The sequence below is a fragment of the Cervus elaphus genome, chromosome 2 (genome assembly GCF_910594005.1).
Source record: "Cervus elaphus chromosome 2, mCerEla1.1, whole genome shotgun sequence".
Taxonomy (NCBI): Eukaryota; Metazoa; Chordata; class Mammalia; order Artiodactyla; family Cervidae; genus Cervus; species Cervus elaphus.
In genome coordinates, this window is record NC_057816.1 from 37,299,027 (window position 1) to 37,315,148 (window position 16,122).

At 38.0% G+C, this 16,122-nt stretch overlaps 1 protein-coding gene across 5 annotated transcripts in view; it reads right to left on the bottom strand.

The window, feature by feature from the left end:
* CCDC90B (coiled-coil domain containing 90B) overlaps positions 1-16,122 on the bottom strand; it is a 32,844-nt gene that overhangs the window by 5,080 nt on the left and 11,642 nt on the right. For 2 of the 5 annotated variants that reach the window (XM_043875981.1, XM_043875971.1), the window contains exons 2-7: positions 14,566-14,685; positions 12,662-12,765; positions 1,960-2,061; positions 943-984; positions 775-846; positions 614-667 (exon numbers count right to left, since the gene is read on the bottom strand). In XM_043875981.1, the coding sequence (XP_043731916.1) occupies positions 614-667; positions 775-846; positions 943-984; positions 1,960-2,061; positions 12,662-12,765; positions 14,566-14,650 (459 nt within the window). In that variant the 5' untranslated portion in view covers positions 14,651-14,685. Of the gene's footprint in view, positions 1-613; positions 668-774; positions 847-942; positions 985-1,959; positions 2,062-11,811; positions 11,896-12,661; positions 12,766-14,565; positions 14,686-16,122 lie in introns of those variants that run through there. The other 3 variants (XM_043875998.1, XM_043876007.1, XM_043875987.1) reach the window with 2 other exon arrangements.

The following is a 16,122-nucleotide window of genomic DNA, read 5'->3' on the forward strand; positions in this document are numbered from 1 at the left end:
AAGGGAACAGGCTGCTTGGAAAGGCAAATGGTACCTGTACTTCTACTGAATTATAATCAAGAATGATGTCTCTCATGTCGGAATGTAGACCAAGTGGCTTTTAACTTTTAAAAAAGGAAAGGACTAGGCTGAGAGCTAGGTTTATTCAGCCATAGAGATTAAAATGGGAGTAAGAGTGCCTGCCTCGCCCAGAGGCTGACACAATAACTAATAAATAGAAAGTGAGTAACGTAGGATCTAACATATAATAAGCACTCAATAAATATTTACTATTACTTAAAAAATATGTAAGATAACTACTTGAATCTAGGCACTTAAATACTGTGACTCCCTGTCTATTTGAAAAATAATTATCTTCCATATAAAAATAGTTGAAAAACAAGTGCTACCTGGAAAGCTTGATTCTGACTCAGAAGTCATAGCTCCAGTACTACCACCCACCTAGCAGCAGCTTCCCCCAAAGTACTGGTTACCTGTAGTAGTTATGAGGAAATGACAGGCTGCATAGGGCCAGCTTGTTCAAGTCCAGACTTACAAAGTGATACCCGTGAGGGTAGCTACATAAGGCATGACAGCTATACGAAAACAGAGGAACTGTTACCCAGTAGCTTACATTTCTGGTAAATTCTGTGGTTGCTTCCATAAGTTTCTTTTCTTGATCTGTAAACTAAAGGATATGAATTATCAGGAGGTTAGAGAAAAGAAAAAAAAAAAACTAAAAGGAATTTTTAAAAGGAATAAGTGACCAAAAAAGTACATTTAAAAACACATTACCATATCTGTTACTCTGCTCCTTTCTAGGTTGATATCCAATTTGTTATCTGCTCTGATTCGACTAGTTTCATTCTTTAAAAGAAAATAAAAATATTTAAAAAGTGACCTTGTCATGAATATCTGTCTGAAATTTACATATTCTGAAGTGGGGAAAAAAGTTTCACTTACTATCAGTTGTTGTTTAACTTGTTCTAATTCAATTTTCATTTTCTAGGTATAAAGAAAGATCACACACAATTGGTATTAAACCAAAAGCCCATATGATTTATCAAAAAAAATCTGAAACCCTGCAAAAGCAAAAATTGGACAATCTATGGATTTCTAATATAAAAACTCATTATAAATTAAAAAAAGAAACCTAATAGTTCCTCTTATTCAGAAAATAATATGAACATGACATTAGAAAATGTATTTATGTTTTAATATAGTAGCCCCCCCAGTCCATACGGGAATATGTTCCAGGACCCCCAGTGGATGCCTGAAACCCTGACTAGCACTGAAGCCCATGTGCATACTGTGTTTTTTCTTACATTAACTGGTGGGTAGCATACACGGTGTGAATACTCTGGACAAAGAGATGATTCCTGTCCTGTGGGGATGGAGCAGGATGGCGAAGATATTCTGCTACTCAGAACAGTATGCAGTTTAAAACATGAGTTATTTCTGGAATTCTCTACTTAATGTTTTCAGGTTGTTGACTACACATAACTAAAACGGTGGAATGCAAAAATGCAGATAAAGGGGGACCTACTGTAGTCTGCTTTAAAAAGCAGGCTGACATTCTAATATTTTAGGCTAGTGGATAACAAAGCTCTGACTGAATTACAGAAACATTTTTCTCTTCAGTGACAAAAATAGTTACAGACCACCCGCCCACCCCAAGCCACATTACTCAGCCCTGAAAACATTATTCTAAACCACACTAGAAATTTTATAAAATATGTACATCAAAGATTTCCTCCTTTATGTGACCCATATAAAATACAACTCTCATTTTTTTTAAACAACTCTTAAGCATGCAAAACACTGACATACATAGGAAGATTAAGTATGGTTAAACATGTAGTAGACTTTTACCTAAAACTTATTTAAATAACCACATGAAACTGTTTTTGGGTCCTATTCACCAAGTAGAATACTTGTGAAATCAGTATTTTATTATTAATAAATTGAGACTTGTATCACCTGGTTCTCTGCTCGCAGATTTGCAAATTCACTTTTCTCTAGGATGACCATGTCTTTTCTGATGGAGTCCAAATGAGCCATTAGCTGTTGTACTGTTATTTCCTGAAATGCAAAATTAAAGTCATCTAGTGATCTATATAATACCATCCCCTTACATGGAACTTCATGAAACTTAAAAAACTGTAGTGGGGTGCTCTCTGTGCCCCTTCTGATGTCTGTGTCAGACGCTTTCTCAGTCCCTTTTTATACTTTAATAAAACTGTGCTACACACACACACACACACACACACATACACACACAATTATTATCTTTCTACAAGGTATAATGTTGCTTGGCTAGCTAAGTAAAAAAAATTTAAGCATATGAAACCTATATATCTGAGATATCAAAATGAAAAGCAGGAGATTCAAGGAGGAAAAGGATTTCCCAGTGAAGAGAAACTAATGTCTAGGTCTTTTCAATGAAAGAGTCCCAATAAATTGCTTACTTAACCTCTAAGAGTTCTTCAACAAATAATCTTATTTAAAAAATATCTACATGGGAAAGCTCTAATCTTTCATTGCTTTAACTTTGAAGGATTTTTTACCATTGGAAATTTCTAGGATACCAGATAAGACTTAGAAGTCAGGTAATAAAATAGGTAGAAGTATGGTTTAAATAATTAGCCCTTGTCAGCATAACATAATTAGTTTTGTTTAAATTCCCGAGTATCTTTTCTATATTTGGCAATATAAAGAATTTGTGAAAGGAAAAGTGGGCCCTATCTGATAGATTTATAAACTTTTGCTTTGCTAGTGAGGGATATTTTTGTAGAAATGATTAATTTTTGGCTGTGCAACATGTGAGATCTTCGTTCCCCAACCAAGGATCGAACCTGTGCCCCCTTCAGTGGAAGCAGAGAGTCCTAACCACTGAACCACCAGGGAAGCCCCTGTAGAAATGATTTAAAGCAGGCTTACAAAGAAAATGTAACTTTTACCACTAAACTTCTCAAAATCATGTAGTTTGCTGATTCATCTTTTATCCCTCTTTATAAAAAAGCAGATGAGAGTATAACCTTGAAGAACCTCTATAACATGGTTCATAAACAAAACAAAAAAAAACCCAAACAAGAGCAAGATCACTAGTGGAACTCCCATTTCTGTCATAGTTTGTGACCAGGGGTGCACTGTTGGGGTTATAAGTCCTCTGCTGACCAATTTAGGGAGAAAGGCTATTTCAAAACTGACTTGACTTTTAGAAAACAGGGGCTATAACAGTTCCAGATACATAACTAAGAAATGACTCGTCCAAGGGTCTGGAATGCACACATCTTCTCCAAAAACAACCCTCAGATGGCACAGTCACATAGAGTGGAAGTTAAAAATGTGAGTTCTGGAGTCAGACTGCCTGGGTTTGAATCCAAACACTGCCATTTACTCTGAGACTCTGGGCAGGTTATTTACTAACTTCTCTGAACTCCTCTTTGGTGTAATGGAAATAACTACCTATACCTTATAGCACTGTTCTCAGGATTAAATGAGATAATGCATGTACAACGTTCACAGTAATATTTGTAGCACACAGGGACCTAACGGCTGAAGCAGGACAGTGTGACTCCAATGAATGTTGTGATGTGCAGGAAGTTTTGCTTTAAATATTATACCTGTATAAAATTAAAAGTAGGGAGGAGCCAAGATGGCAGAGGAATAGGACGGGGAGACCACTTTCTCTCCTACAAATTCATTGAAAGAACAATTGAACGCTGAGCAAATTTCACAAAACAACTTCTGATCGCTAGCAGAGGACATCAGGCGCCCAGAAAAGCAACCCACTGTCTTCGAAAGGAGGTAGGACAAAATGTAAAAGATAAAAAGAGAGACGATAGAGTTAGGGACAGAGATCCGTCCCGGGAAGGGAGTCTTAATAGAGGAAGTTTCCAAACACCAGGAAACCCTAGCACTGGCGGGTCTGGGGGAAGTTTTTGAATCTCGGAGGGCAACCTAACTGGGAGGAAAAAGTAAGGCCCACAGATTAGGTGCCTAAAAGCAACTCCCAGCAGAAATGTACCCCAGACACCCGCATCCGCCACCAGCAAGTGGGGGCGGAACAGAGAGGAGCAGGCGGCATTGCTTAGGGTAAGGACCGGGCCTGAGTGCCCTGAGGACAATCGGAGGGAGCTTTTTTAAACTGTGGGATAGCAAGAGAGAAAATTAACCAGCCCGAACACAAATTTGCCGGCAGTTCGCAAAACCAAAGGGACTGAGAAACTCCAGAGAAGAGCTAGCCTGCGGCGGACCGGCCCATCCCCGCCGGAGGTAGGAGGCAGAGGGGAGGGGAAAGGGGCAAACTCGGCCCCAGAGAGGGCATCCCCTCCCACACTGCAAACAGGCCTCCAGTTTCCATCCAAAGACTTCCTGAGATTCTGGATGGTCGACATCTGCCGCCAGGAGGTTCGCGGCTAGAGGCCAGCTCCTGAGAACAAACACAAGCTGCTGGCACCAGACAGAACAGGCTGGGGCCGCGGAGGGGAGAGGGCGCGTCGCACCCGGGGAGAGTGCGCCCGTCAAGCTCCTGGCTGTCTGAGCTGCTCAGGCCGGGGAAGGCACAAGACGCAGGCACAACCCAGTCCGCGCTTTTGTGGAGTACCCAACAACTGGAACCGCACGCAGTGCAGGGCACGCTCCCTATAGAGCAGCCGGGAGCCTGAGCAGTGTAGACGGGGGAAAGCACAGACACCCGTGAGCAGGCGCAAACCCAGTGTGGGCGGAACACGGTGAGTGCTCCCCACACACAGATATCTGTCTGCAGTGCCCCGCCCTCCCCGTAGCAGGACTGAACTAGCTACCTAAATAAGAGATCACCTCCACCCGCCTGTGTCAGGGTGGAAATTAGACACCGAAGAGATGGCAAACAGAAGCCAAATAAACAAAGGGAACCGCTTCAGAAGGGACCAGTGCAACAGATTAAAATCCCTGTAGGTAACACGGACTACACCGGAAGGGGCCTATAGATATCGCGAAGTGTAAGCTGGAATGAGGAGCTACCTGAAATTGAACTGAACCCACACTGACTGCCAACAGCTCCAGAGAAATTCCTAGATATATACATATTTTTTTTTAATTAAAAAAAATTTTTTTTTCTTTCCTTTTCTTTTTTCTCTTTTATTTTCTTTTAAAATTCCCTATTACTCCCCCATTACTCCTTAACTTTCATTTTCATATATTTTTACAATTTTTTCAATTAGGGAAAAAAAATTTTTTCTTTTTGTTTTTCTCTCTTATTTCCTTTTAAAGTCCTCTAATACTCCTTTATTATTCCTTAATTTTCATTTTCATTTCACTATAACCTTGCAAAAAAAAAAAAAAAAGACAAGCCCTCTTTTTAAACCGAACCTCATATATATTTCTAAATTGTTTTTGTTTTTAAATATTGTATTTTAAAGAGTCTAACCTCTACGCTAGATTTTTAATCTTTGTTTTTCAGTGTATGATATAAATTTTGGACATTTAAGAATCCAATATTCAGTTCCCATTTTTATTCAGGAGTGTGTTGATTACTCTCTCCCAATTTTGACTCTCTGTTTTCTACCTCAGAACACCTCTATTTCCTCCTTTCCCCTTCTCTTCCCAATCCAATTCTGTGAATCTGTGTGGGTGTCTGGGCTACGGAGAACACTTTGGGAACAGAGAACTGCGTAGATCTGTCTCTCTCCTCTTGAGTCCCCCTTTTTCTCCTCCTGCTCATCTCTATCTCCCTCCTCCCTCTCCTCTTTTTCATGTAACTCTGTGAACCTCTCTGGGTGTCCCTCATGGTGGAGAATCTTTTCACCATTAACCTAGAAGTTTTATTATCAGTGCTGTATAGTTGGGGAAGTCTTGAGACTACTGGAAGAATAAAACTGAAATCCAGAGGCAGGAGACTTAAGCCCCAAACCTGAGAACACCAGAAAACTCCTGACTACACGGAACATTAAGTAATAAGAGACCATCCAAAAGCCTCCATACCTACACCAAAACCAGTCACCACCCAAGAGCCAATAAGCTCCAGAACAAGACATACCATGCAAATTCTTTAGCAATGCAGGAACACAGATCTGAGTGTCAACATACAGGCTGCCCAAAGTCACACCTAACACATAGACCCATCTCAAAACTCACTACTGGACACTCCATTGCACTCCAGAGAGAAGAAATCCAATCCCACGCACCAGAACACTGACACAAGCTTCCCTAACCAGGAAACCTTGACAAACCAATCGTCCAACCCCACCCACTGGATGAAACCTCCACAATAAAAAGGAACCACAGACCACCAGAATACAGAAAGCCCACTCCAGACACAGCAATCTAAACAAGCTGAAAAGGCAGAGAAATACCCAACAGGTAAAGGAACATGGAAAATGCCCACCAAGGCAAACAAAGGAGGAGGAGATAGAGAATCTACCTGAAAAAGAATTTAGAATAATGATAATAAAATGATCCAAAATCTTGAAAACAAAATGGAGTTACAGATAAATAGCCTGGAGACAAAGATTGAGAAGATGCAAGAAATGTTTAACAAGGACCTAGAAGAAATAAAAAACAGTCAATTAAAAATGAATAATGCAATAAATGAGATCAAAAACACTCTGGAGGGAACCATGAGTAGAATAACGGAGACAGAAGATAGGATAAGTGAGGTAGAAGATAAAATGGTGGAAATAAATGAAGCAGAGAGGAAAAAAAGAAAAAAGAATCAAAAGAAATGACAACCTCAGGGACCTCTGGGACAATGTGAAACGCCCCAACATTTGAATTATAGGAGTCCCAGAAGAAGAAGACAAAAAGAAAGGCCATGAGAAGATATTCGAGGAGATAATAGCTGAAAACTTCCCTAAAATGGGGAAGGAAATGGCCACCCAAGTCCAAGAAACCCAGAAAGTCCCAAACAGGATAAACCCAAGGCGAAACACTCCAAGACACATATTAATCAAATTAACAAAGATCAAACACAAAGAACAAATATTAAAAGCAGCAAGGGAGAAACAACAAATAACACACAAAGGGATTTCCATAAGGATAACAGCTGATCTATCAATAGAAACCCTTCAGGCCAGAAGGGAATGGCAGGACATACTTAGAGTAATGAAAGAGAATAACCTACAATCTAGATTACTGTACCCAGCAAGGATCTCATTCAGATATGAAGGAGAACTCAAAAGCTTTACACACAAGCAAAAGCTGAGAGAATTCAGCACCACCAAACCAGCTCCTCAACAAATGCTAAAGGATCTTCTCTAGACAGGAAATGCAGAAAGGTTGTATAAACGTTGAACCCAAAACAACAAAGTAAATGGCAACGGGACCATACCTATCAATAATTACCTTAAATGTAAATGGGTTGAATGCCCCAACCAAAAGACAAAGACTGGCTGAATGGATACAAAAACAAGACCCCTATATATGCTGTCTACAAGAGACCCACCTCAAAACAAGGGACACAAACAGACTAAAAGTGAAGGGCTGGAAAAAAATATTTCACGCAAATGGAGACCAAAAGAAAGCAGGAGTCGCAATACTCATATCAGATAAAATAGACTTTCAAATAAAGGCTGTGAAAAGAGACAAAGAAGGACACTACATAATGATCAAAGGCTCAATCCAAGAAGAAGATATAACAATTATAAATATATATGCACCCAACATAGGAGCACCGCAATATGTAAGGCAAATGCTAACGAGTATGAAAGAGGAAATTAATAGTAACACAATAATAGTGGGAGACTTTAATATCCCACTCACAACTATGGATAGATCAACTAAACAGAAAATTAACAAGGAAACACAAACTTTAAATGACACAATGGACCAGCTAGACCTAATTGACATCTATAGGACGTTTCACCCCAAAACAATCAACTTCACCTTTTTCTCAAGTGCACACGGAACCTTCTCCAGAATAGATCATATCCTGGGCCATAAATCTAGTCTTGGAAAATTCAAAAAAATTGAAATCATTCCAGTCATCTTTTCTGACCACAGTGCAGTAAGATTAGATCTCAATTACAGGAAAAAAATTATTAAAAATTCAAACATATGGAGGCTAAATAACACGCTTCTGAATAACCAACAAATCATAGAAGAAATCAAAAAAGAAATCAAAATATGCATAGAAATGAATGAAAATGAAAACACAACAACCCAAAACCTATGGGACACTGTAAAAGCACTGCTAAGGGGAAGATTCATAGCATTACAGGCCTACCTCAAGAAACAAGAAAAAAGTCAAATAACTAACCTAACTCTACACCTAGAGCAACTAGAGAAGGAAGAAATGAAGAACCCCAGGGTTAGTAGAAGGAAAGAAATCTTAAAAATTAGGGCAGAAATAAATGCAAAAGAAACTAAAGAGACCATAGCAAAAATCAACAAAGCTAAAAGCTGGTTTTTTGAAAAAATAAACAAAATTGACAAACCATTAGCAAGACTCATTAAGAAACAAAGGGAGAAGAACCAGATTAACAAAATTAGAAACGAAAATGGAGAGATCACAACAGACAACACTGAAATACAAAGGATCATAAGAGACTACTACCAGCAGCTCTATGCCAATAAAATGGACAACTTGGAAGAAATGGACAAATTCTTAGAAAAGTATAACTTTCCAAAACTGAGCCACAAAGAAATAGAAGATCTTAACAGACCCATCACAAGCAAGGAAATCAAAATTGTAATCAGAAATCTTCCAGCAAACAAAAGCCCAGGACCAGACGGCTTCACAGCTGAATTCTACCAAAAATTTAGAGAAGAGCTAACACCTATCTTACTCAAACTCTTCCAGAAAATTGCAGATGAAGGTAAGCTTCCAAACTCATTCTATGAGGCCACCATCACCCTAATTCCAAAACCAGACAAAGATGCCACAAAAAAAGAAAACTACAGGCCAATATCACTGATGAACATAGATGCAAAAATCCTTAACAAAATTCTAGCAAACAGAATCCAACAACATATTAAAAAAATCATACACCACGACCAAGTGGGCTTTATCCCAGGAATGCAAGGATTCTTTAATATCCGCAAATCAATCAATGTAATACACCACATTAACAAATTGAAAGATAAAAACCATATGATTATCTCAATAGATGCAGAGAAAGCCTTTGACAAAATTCAACATCCATTTATGATTAAAACTCTCCAGAAAGCAGGAATAGAAGGAACATACCTCAACATAATAAAAGCTATATATGACAAACCCACAGCAAGCATTACCCTCAATGGTGAAAAATTGAAAGCATTTCCCCTAAAATCAGGAACAAGACAAGGGTGCCCACTCTCACCACTACTATTCAACATAGTTTTGGAAGTGTTGGCCACAGCAATCAGAGCAGAAAAAGAAGTAAAAGGAATCCAGATAGGAAAAGAAGAAGTGAAACTCTGTTTGCAGATGACATGATCCTCTACATAGAAAACCCTAAAGACTCTACCAGAAAATTACTAGAGCTAATCCATGAATATAGTAAAGTTGCAGGATATAAAATTAACACACAGAAATCCCTTGCATTCCTATACACTAACAATGAGAAAACAGAAAGAGAAATTAAGGAAACAACACCATTCACCATTGCAACAAAAAGAATAAAATACTTAGGAGTACATCTACCTAAAGAAACAAAAGACCTATACATAGAAAACTATAAAACACTGATGAAAGAAATCAAAGAGGACACAAACAGATGGAGAAATATACCGTGTTCATGGATTGGAAGAATCAATATTGTCAAAATGGCTATACTACCCCAAAGCAATCTATAGATTCAATGCAATCCCTATCAAGCTACCAATGGTATTTTTCACAGAACTAGACCAAAGAATTTCACAATTTGTATGGAAATACAAAAAACCTCGAATAGCCAAAGTAATCTTGAGAAAGAATAATAGAACTGGAGGAATCAACCTGCCTGACTTCAGACTATACTACAAAGCCACAGTCATCAAGACAGTATGGTACTGGCACAGAGACAGAAATATAGATCAATGGAACAGAATAGAAAGCCCAGAGATAAATCCACGAACCTATGGACACCTTATCTTTGACAAAGGAGGCAAGAATATACAATGGAAAAAAGACAACCTCTTTAACAAGTGGTGCTGGGAAAACTGGTCAACCACCTATAAAAGAATGAAACTAGAACACTTTCTACCACCACACACAAAAATAAACTCAAAATGGATTAAAGATCTAAATGTAAGACCAGAAACTATAAAACTCCTAGAGGAGAACATAGGCAAAACACTCTCCGACATAAATCACAGCAGGATCCTCTATGACCCACATCCCAGAATATTAGAAACAAAAGCAAAAATAAACAAATGGGACCTAATGAAACTTAAAAGCTTTTGCACTACAAAGGAAACTAAAAGCAAGGTCAAAAGACAGCCCTCAGATTGGGAGAAAATAATAGCAAACGAAGCAACAAAGGATTAACCTCAAAAATATACAAGCAACCCCTGAAGCTCAATTCCAGAAAAATAAATGACCCAATCAAAAAATGGGCCAAAGAACTAAACAGACATTTCTCCAAAGAAGACATACAGATGGCTAACAAACACATGAAAAGATGCTCAACATCACTCATTATCAGAGAAATGATAATCAAAACCACAATGAGGTACCATTACACGCCAGTCAGGATGGCTGCTATCCAAAAGTCTACAAGCAATAAATGCTGGAGAGGGTGTGGAGAAAAGGGAACCCTCTTACACTGTTGGTGGGAATGCAAACTAGTACAGCCGCTATGGAAAACAGTGTGGAGATTTCTTAAAAAACTGGAAATAGAACTGCCATATGACCCAGCAATCCCACTCCTGGGCATACACACCGTGGAAACCAGATCTGAAAGAGACACGTGCACCCCAGTGTTTATCGCAGCACTGTTTATAATAGCCAGGACATGGAAGCAACCTAGATGCCCATCAGCAGACGAATGGATAAGGAAGCTGTGGTACATATACACCATGGAAAATTACTCAGCCATTAAAAAGAATTCATTTGAATCAGTTCTAATGAGATGGATGAAACTGGAGCCCATTATACAGAGTGAAGTAAGCCAGAAAGATAAAGACCATTACAGTATACTAACACATATATATGGAATTTAGAAAGATGGTAATGATAACCCTATATGCAAAACAGAAAAAGAGACACAGATGTACAGAACAGACTTTTGGACTCTGTGGGAGAAGGCGAGGGTGGGATGTTTCGAGAGAACAGCATCAAAACATGTATATTATCTAGGGTGAAACAGATCACCAGCCCAGGTTGGATGCATGAGATAAGTGCTCGGACCTGGTGCACTGGGAAGACCCAGAGGGATCGGGTAGAGAGGGAGGTGGGAGGGGGGAGCAGAATGGGGAATACATGTAAATCCATGGCTAATTCATGTCAATGTATGACAAAAACCACTACAATACTGTAAAGTAATTAGCCTCCAACTAATAAAAATAAATGAAAAAAATAAAAAAATAAAAAAATAAATAAAAAAAATAAAGAAATCTAAATGGAAAAAAAAAATTAAAAGTATATTTTATTATGTACAGTTGACATCCCTGACTGTAATACCATCCTTAACTGTCATCTTTTATGCAGTTCTGCTTGAAATATTAATGAAGGGCACTTCCCTGGTGGTCCAGTGGTTGAGAATCTGCCCTGCAGTGTGGGGGGACATGGGTTCGATCCCTGGTCAGGGAACTAAGATCTCGAATGCCTTAGGGCAGCTAAGCCTGTGTGCCACAACTACTGAGCCTGTGCACTGCAACCAAGACTTGACACAGCTAAATAAATAAATACTTAAAAAAACAAAAAAAAGAAATATTAATGAGAATTACCTCAGAAGTCATATAGAAGTGGCTTCAAGGGGTTGTCAGTCTTGTTCCCCAAAATATGATTATGAAGCAGTTCTAAGGCATTAACTATAAGATTATTTTTGTTTTAATCTTTAATAAACATTTTATTATAGAATAAATATGCTTATTCTGTATTAATATAATAAAGAATAGCAAGGAGAGATAAAAAAGCCTTGTTAAGTGATCAATGCAAAGAAATAGAGGAAAACAACAGAATGGGAAAGCGTCTTAGCTAGGTGATATATGAAGTCCTTCCCAGCCATGCAGGGCTTCCCTGGTGTCTCAGACAGTCAAGAATCTGCCTGAAATGCAAGAGACCTGGGTCTGATCTCTGGGTCAGGAAGATCCCCAGTATTCTTGCCTGGAGAATCCCATGAACAGAGGAACCTGGACGGTACAGTCCATGGGGTCACAAAGAATCGGACACGACTGAGTGACTCACACTTTCCTGTCATGTAAGTCCCTTCCAGCTTTCCAAGTTTGTGAAAATTAGCCAGAACACACACACAACTGCAGTCAAGTGGCGGCCTCTACTGTGGTGGGCTTTCTATGGGGAAAAAACTTGTTTCACTAGCCGTCTATCACCATCTCATGGCTCAAATAAAATAATTATCTTACACAATGAAAGATCTGACAAACTTTCATTCTGTGTGTTACCATAATTTTGTGATAACTATTCTAACTCCTCAATCTCTCTGGATACTCACTTTACTAAAGGATTCTGGTTCCTTTAGAGAAAACAATAAGGAAGATGCAGGTGTGTATGGAAGGTGGGTTATGAAAAATATTATCTTAATGAGACTATCAGAAGTGATAAAAATGAAAATATTACCTGCTGAGCTTGAGTGACCATCTCCTTATAGATAGTATCAAGGCTGACATTTGATAAAGTGGTTAATGCTGATACAATTGTTTCTGCTTGTGCTTTGTCAAATCCTATAAACAGCAAATAGGTTTTTATATTTTTTAAAAAGTGCACATCCTTCTCAAGATAGACTGTCATTTAAATTTTCATATAGTTGACTCTTGAACAACATGGATTTGAACTGACTAGGTCCACTTAGATGCAGGTTTTTCTCAATAGTAAATACTAATATACCACACAATCTGTGGTTGGTTGAACCCATGGATGAGGAATTGTGGACAGAGGGCCACTATAAAGTTACAGGCAGAGTTTCAACTGCACAGGCAGCTGGCGTCCCTAACCCCTGTGTTGTTCAAGGGTCAACTGAAGCCTTTTAAAAAATAAAAAGGTTATAATTAAAAACTAACAGATTATGCTAAGTTACTCTCTAAAAGCACTCTCCAATTTTAATTCCACTGATCCATTTCCCAATATCTACATCAACATTGGTATTACTGGTCTTTTTTTTTTGAGTATATAATTGGTTTAAAAATGGTATTGCATTGTTATTTTAACTTCTACTTAAAAATTGCATTTAAGTATCTTTACATATGGGTTTCGCTGGTAGTTTAGCTGGTAAAGAATCCACCTGTAATGTAAGAGACCTGGGTTTGATCCCTGGATAGAAGATCCCCTGGAGAAGGGAAAGGCTACCCACTCCAGTATTCTTCTGGGCTTCCTGGGAGGCTCAGACAGTAAAGAATCTGCCTGCAATGAAGGAGACCTGGGTTCGATCCCTGGGTGGGGAAGATCCCCTGGAGGATGGCATGGCAACCCACTCCAGTATTCTTGCCTGGAGAATCCCATGGACAGAGGAGCCTGGTGGGCTACAGTTCATGGGGCTGCAGAGTCAGACATGACCGAATGACTAAGGACAACAGCCCATCTTTACATATATTTATTTTTCTGAGCTGTTTATGGCCTCTGTCCATTTTCTATAAAACTGCTTAACTTTTCTTATTGACTCATATGAATTCTTTGTATATTAAAGCAATAGGCTCATTGTCACATGTGTTGCTAACATTTTTAACCTTATAGGTATCCTTTGATACAGATTTAAATATTTCTGTGGTCACATCTGTCTTTACTTTCATTGCCTTTGTCTTATGTTTTGCTTCCTTACTCTATAAAAGTCTAAAAATACTTCTATAATATTTTTTATAGTTTTTCTTTTACATTTAGCTTTTAATCAATCTAGAATTTATTTTCAGTAAAGGAATTTACTCCAATAGCCAGTCATTTATCATAACTCAGTTATTAAAGTCCTTCCTTTCCCTAATTTGTAATGCCTTTTTAATTGCTTTCTAAGATATATATATACACCTTACAATGATATATATATTCATATATGCGCACACACTCGTTTCTGAATGCCACTTTATTCCTTTAAGTCAACTCTTCTATTCCTATAGTATCACATACTTTAAGTAACTGTTTTCATATCTGGTGATTTTTTGTGACTGTTGTTTGATTTTTTAAATTTTTAATAGAAAATAAAAATTTGTTTTTCTTTTTTTCTGTTGTGCTTGTACTTCTACATGAACTTAATATCATACTAGAAACAATGGTTGTTTTTTGTACATAATTGGAAACATTCTGTACATGTAATCTTACATAATGCTTTTTTCAATGAACATATCTTGAGCATTTCTCTTTTCAGTAAATATTTTCTAAGTTATACCATTTTCATGACTAAAATACTCCACTTATGGACAGGTTTTTATATTTAAATGACGACTTGTAATGGTTGATAACGGTGATGTTGTCTTGACTAGGTAATCTATTATGAGTGCTGTTAACATTCTCCTTCAGGAGGGATCCATGTTTCTCACCATGAGCTTCCAAGTCCAGAACCAATGCATGTGTATCAAAAGTTAATTTCCTTTGTTCTAACGGAGTTATGTCCACTCGCCTCATATCATATCCTTCCTTGGTTGTGGTGGTGAAGAAATCTGAAAAGAGAATTATTTTTCTGTAGTAACAGAAGCATCACACTCTAGCTTCTAAAGCATTTCCCCCATAAACCTATAATATAGTTCCAGCTCTTCTGCTCAGGAATTCTGTAATTTCAAGCAAGATAACTCCTGAGTCCATCGTTTTTTTATCTGAAAAGTCTCCAACATTATTCTGTACCTAGAAAATAATCAATAAATGTTTTATTTCTTTCAGTATTCTGAAATTTTAAGAGTCAGTTTAACATTGTAATATAATATACATCAAGAACTTTGGATATTACTGCCACAAAACTGCCCAGCTCTCCTCAGTACTCAGAAGTCTTTCATACTGCTATGATAATTTAGAGCTATGATAACTGTTTATACATATGTTCCCATCTAAAGCAGCTTTCTGTCCTCCCACTCTTAAATATCCACATTTTTGCCTACACAGTTCTCAGTTCTGATTGGAAATTATCTTATTTACTGTTTGTCTCTCTGAACCAGAATGTCAGCTCCATGAGGCCTTGACTGTTTTTCATTACTGTATCTCTAGTACCTAAAACTGGAGAAGGAAATGGCAACCCACTCCAGTATTCTTGCCTAGGAAATCCCGTGGACAAAGTCTGAGCCTGCTGGGTGACAGTCCATGGGGTCGCAGAGTCAGACACGACTTAGCAACTGAGCACAGTACCTAAAACAGTGCTTGGCAAATGATATTTTATTGTTGAACCAATCAGTGAACTGGATTTAAAATCCTGGAGTATTCAGTGGTATCAACATAAAAGACCTGCAAAGTTTTTCTTAGTTTTGACATAAATGTCCTATTTCAATAAACTCTCGATTTTTAACCTAGACACAGAATGGTCCTGTTTTACCTACTGCTGATGATTTTATTAAAAAGGGAACTCTGTCCATATACAACTTTATTGCTATTATTATGTATTAAGTAAAATAACTGCTAATTAGCATAAACACCCAGTTAAACACAAGGTACTATACTAGATACTTTATATACTACCAAGGCAAGGTGGGATTATCCATCTTTTTAGGTAAGAAAATCAAGCCTAGGAAAAGTAAAGCCTAAGGTTTTGCCTAAGGTCATAGTCTCTGGCAGAATTGGGATTCAGACTGCAAACGCTGTTTCCATGCTGTCCTTTTTATCCTAAGTCACTTAAGACATCCAGGCACTTAAAAGACAAAGCTGCAACCTCAAGTGTTACTTATTCTGCTAGTAGAGTGTATGGCAAATGTGATTCCTTCCCATTTATCTTGCCAGTCAAGAAACATCTGAGTGCTAGGCATGTGTTGGGGACAGGGGATGATAAGCAAAACCAGACATAACAGATATCTTCACTGACTTTATAAACTGGAAGGCAGGAAACAGATTTTTTCTTTTTTAATCTAAACATAAACTCTAAATTCAAATAATGAAAGAGTAATGTCCAGTCCTTT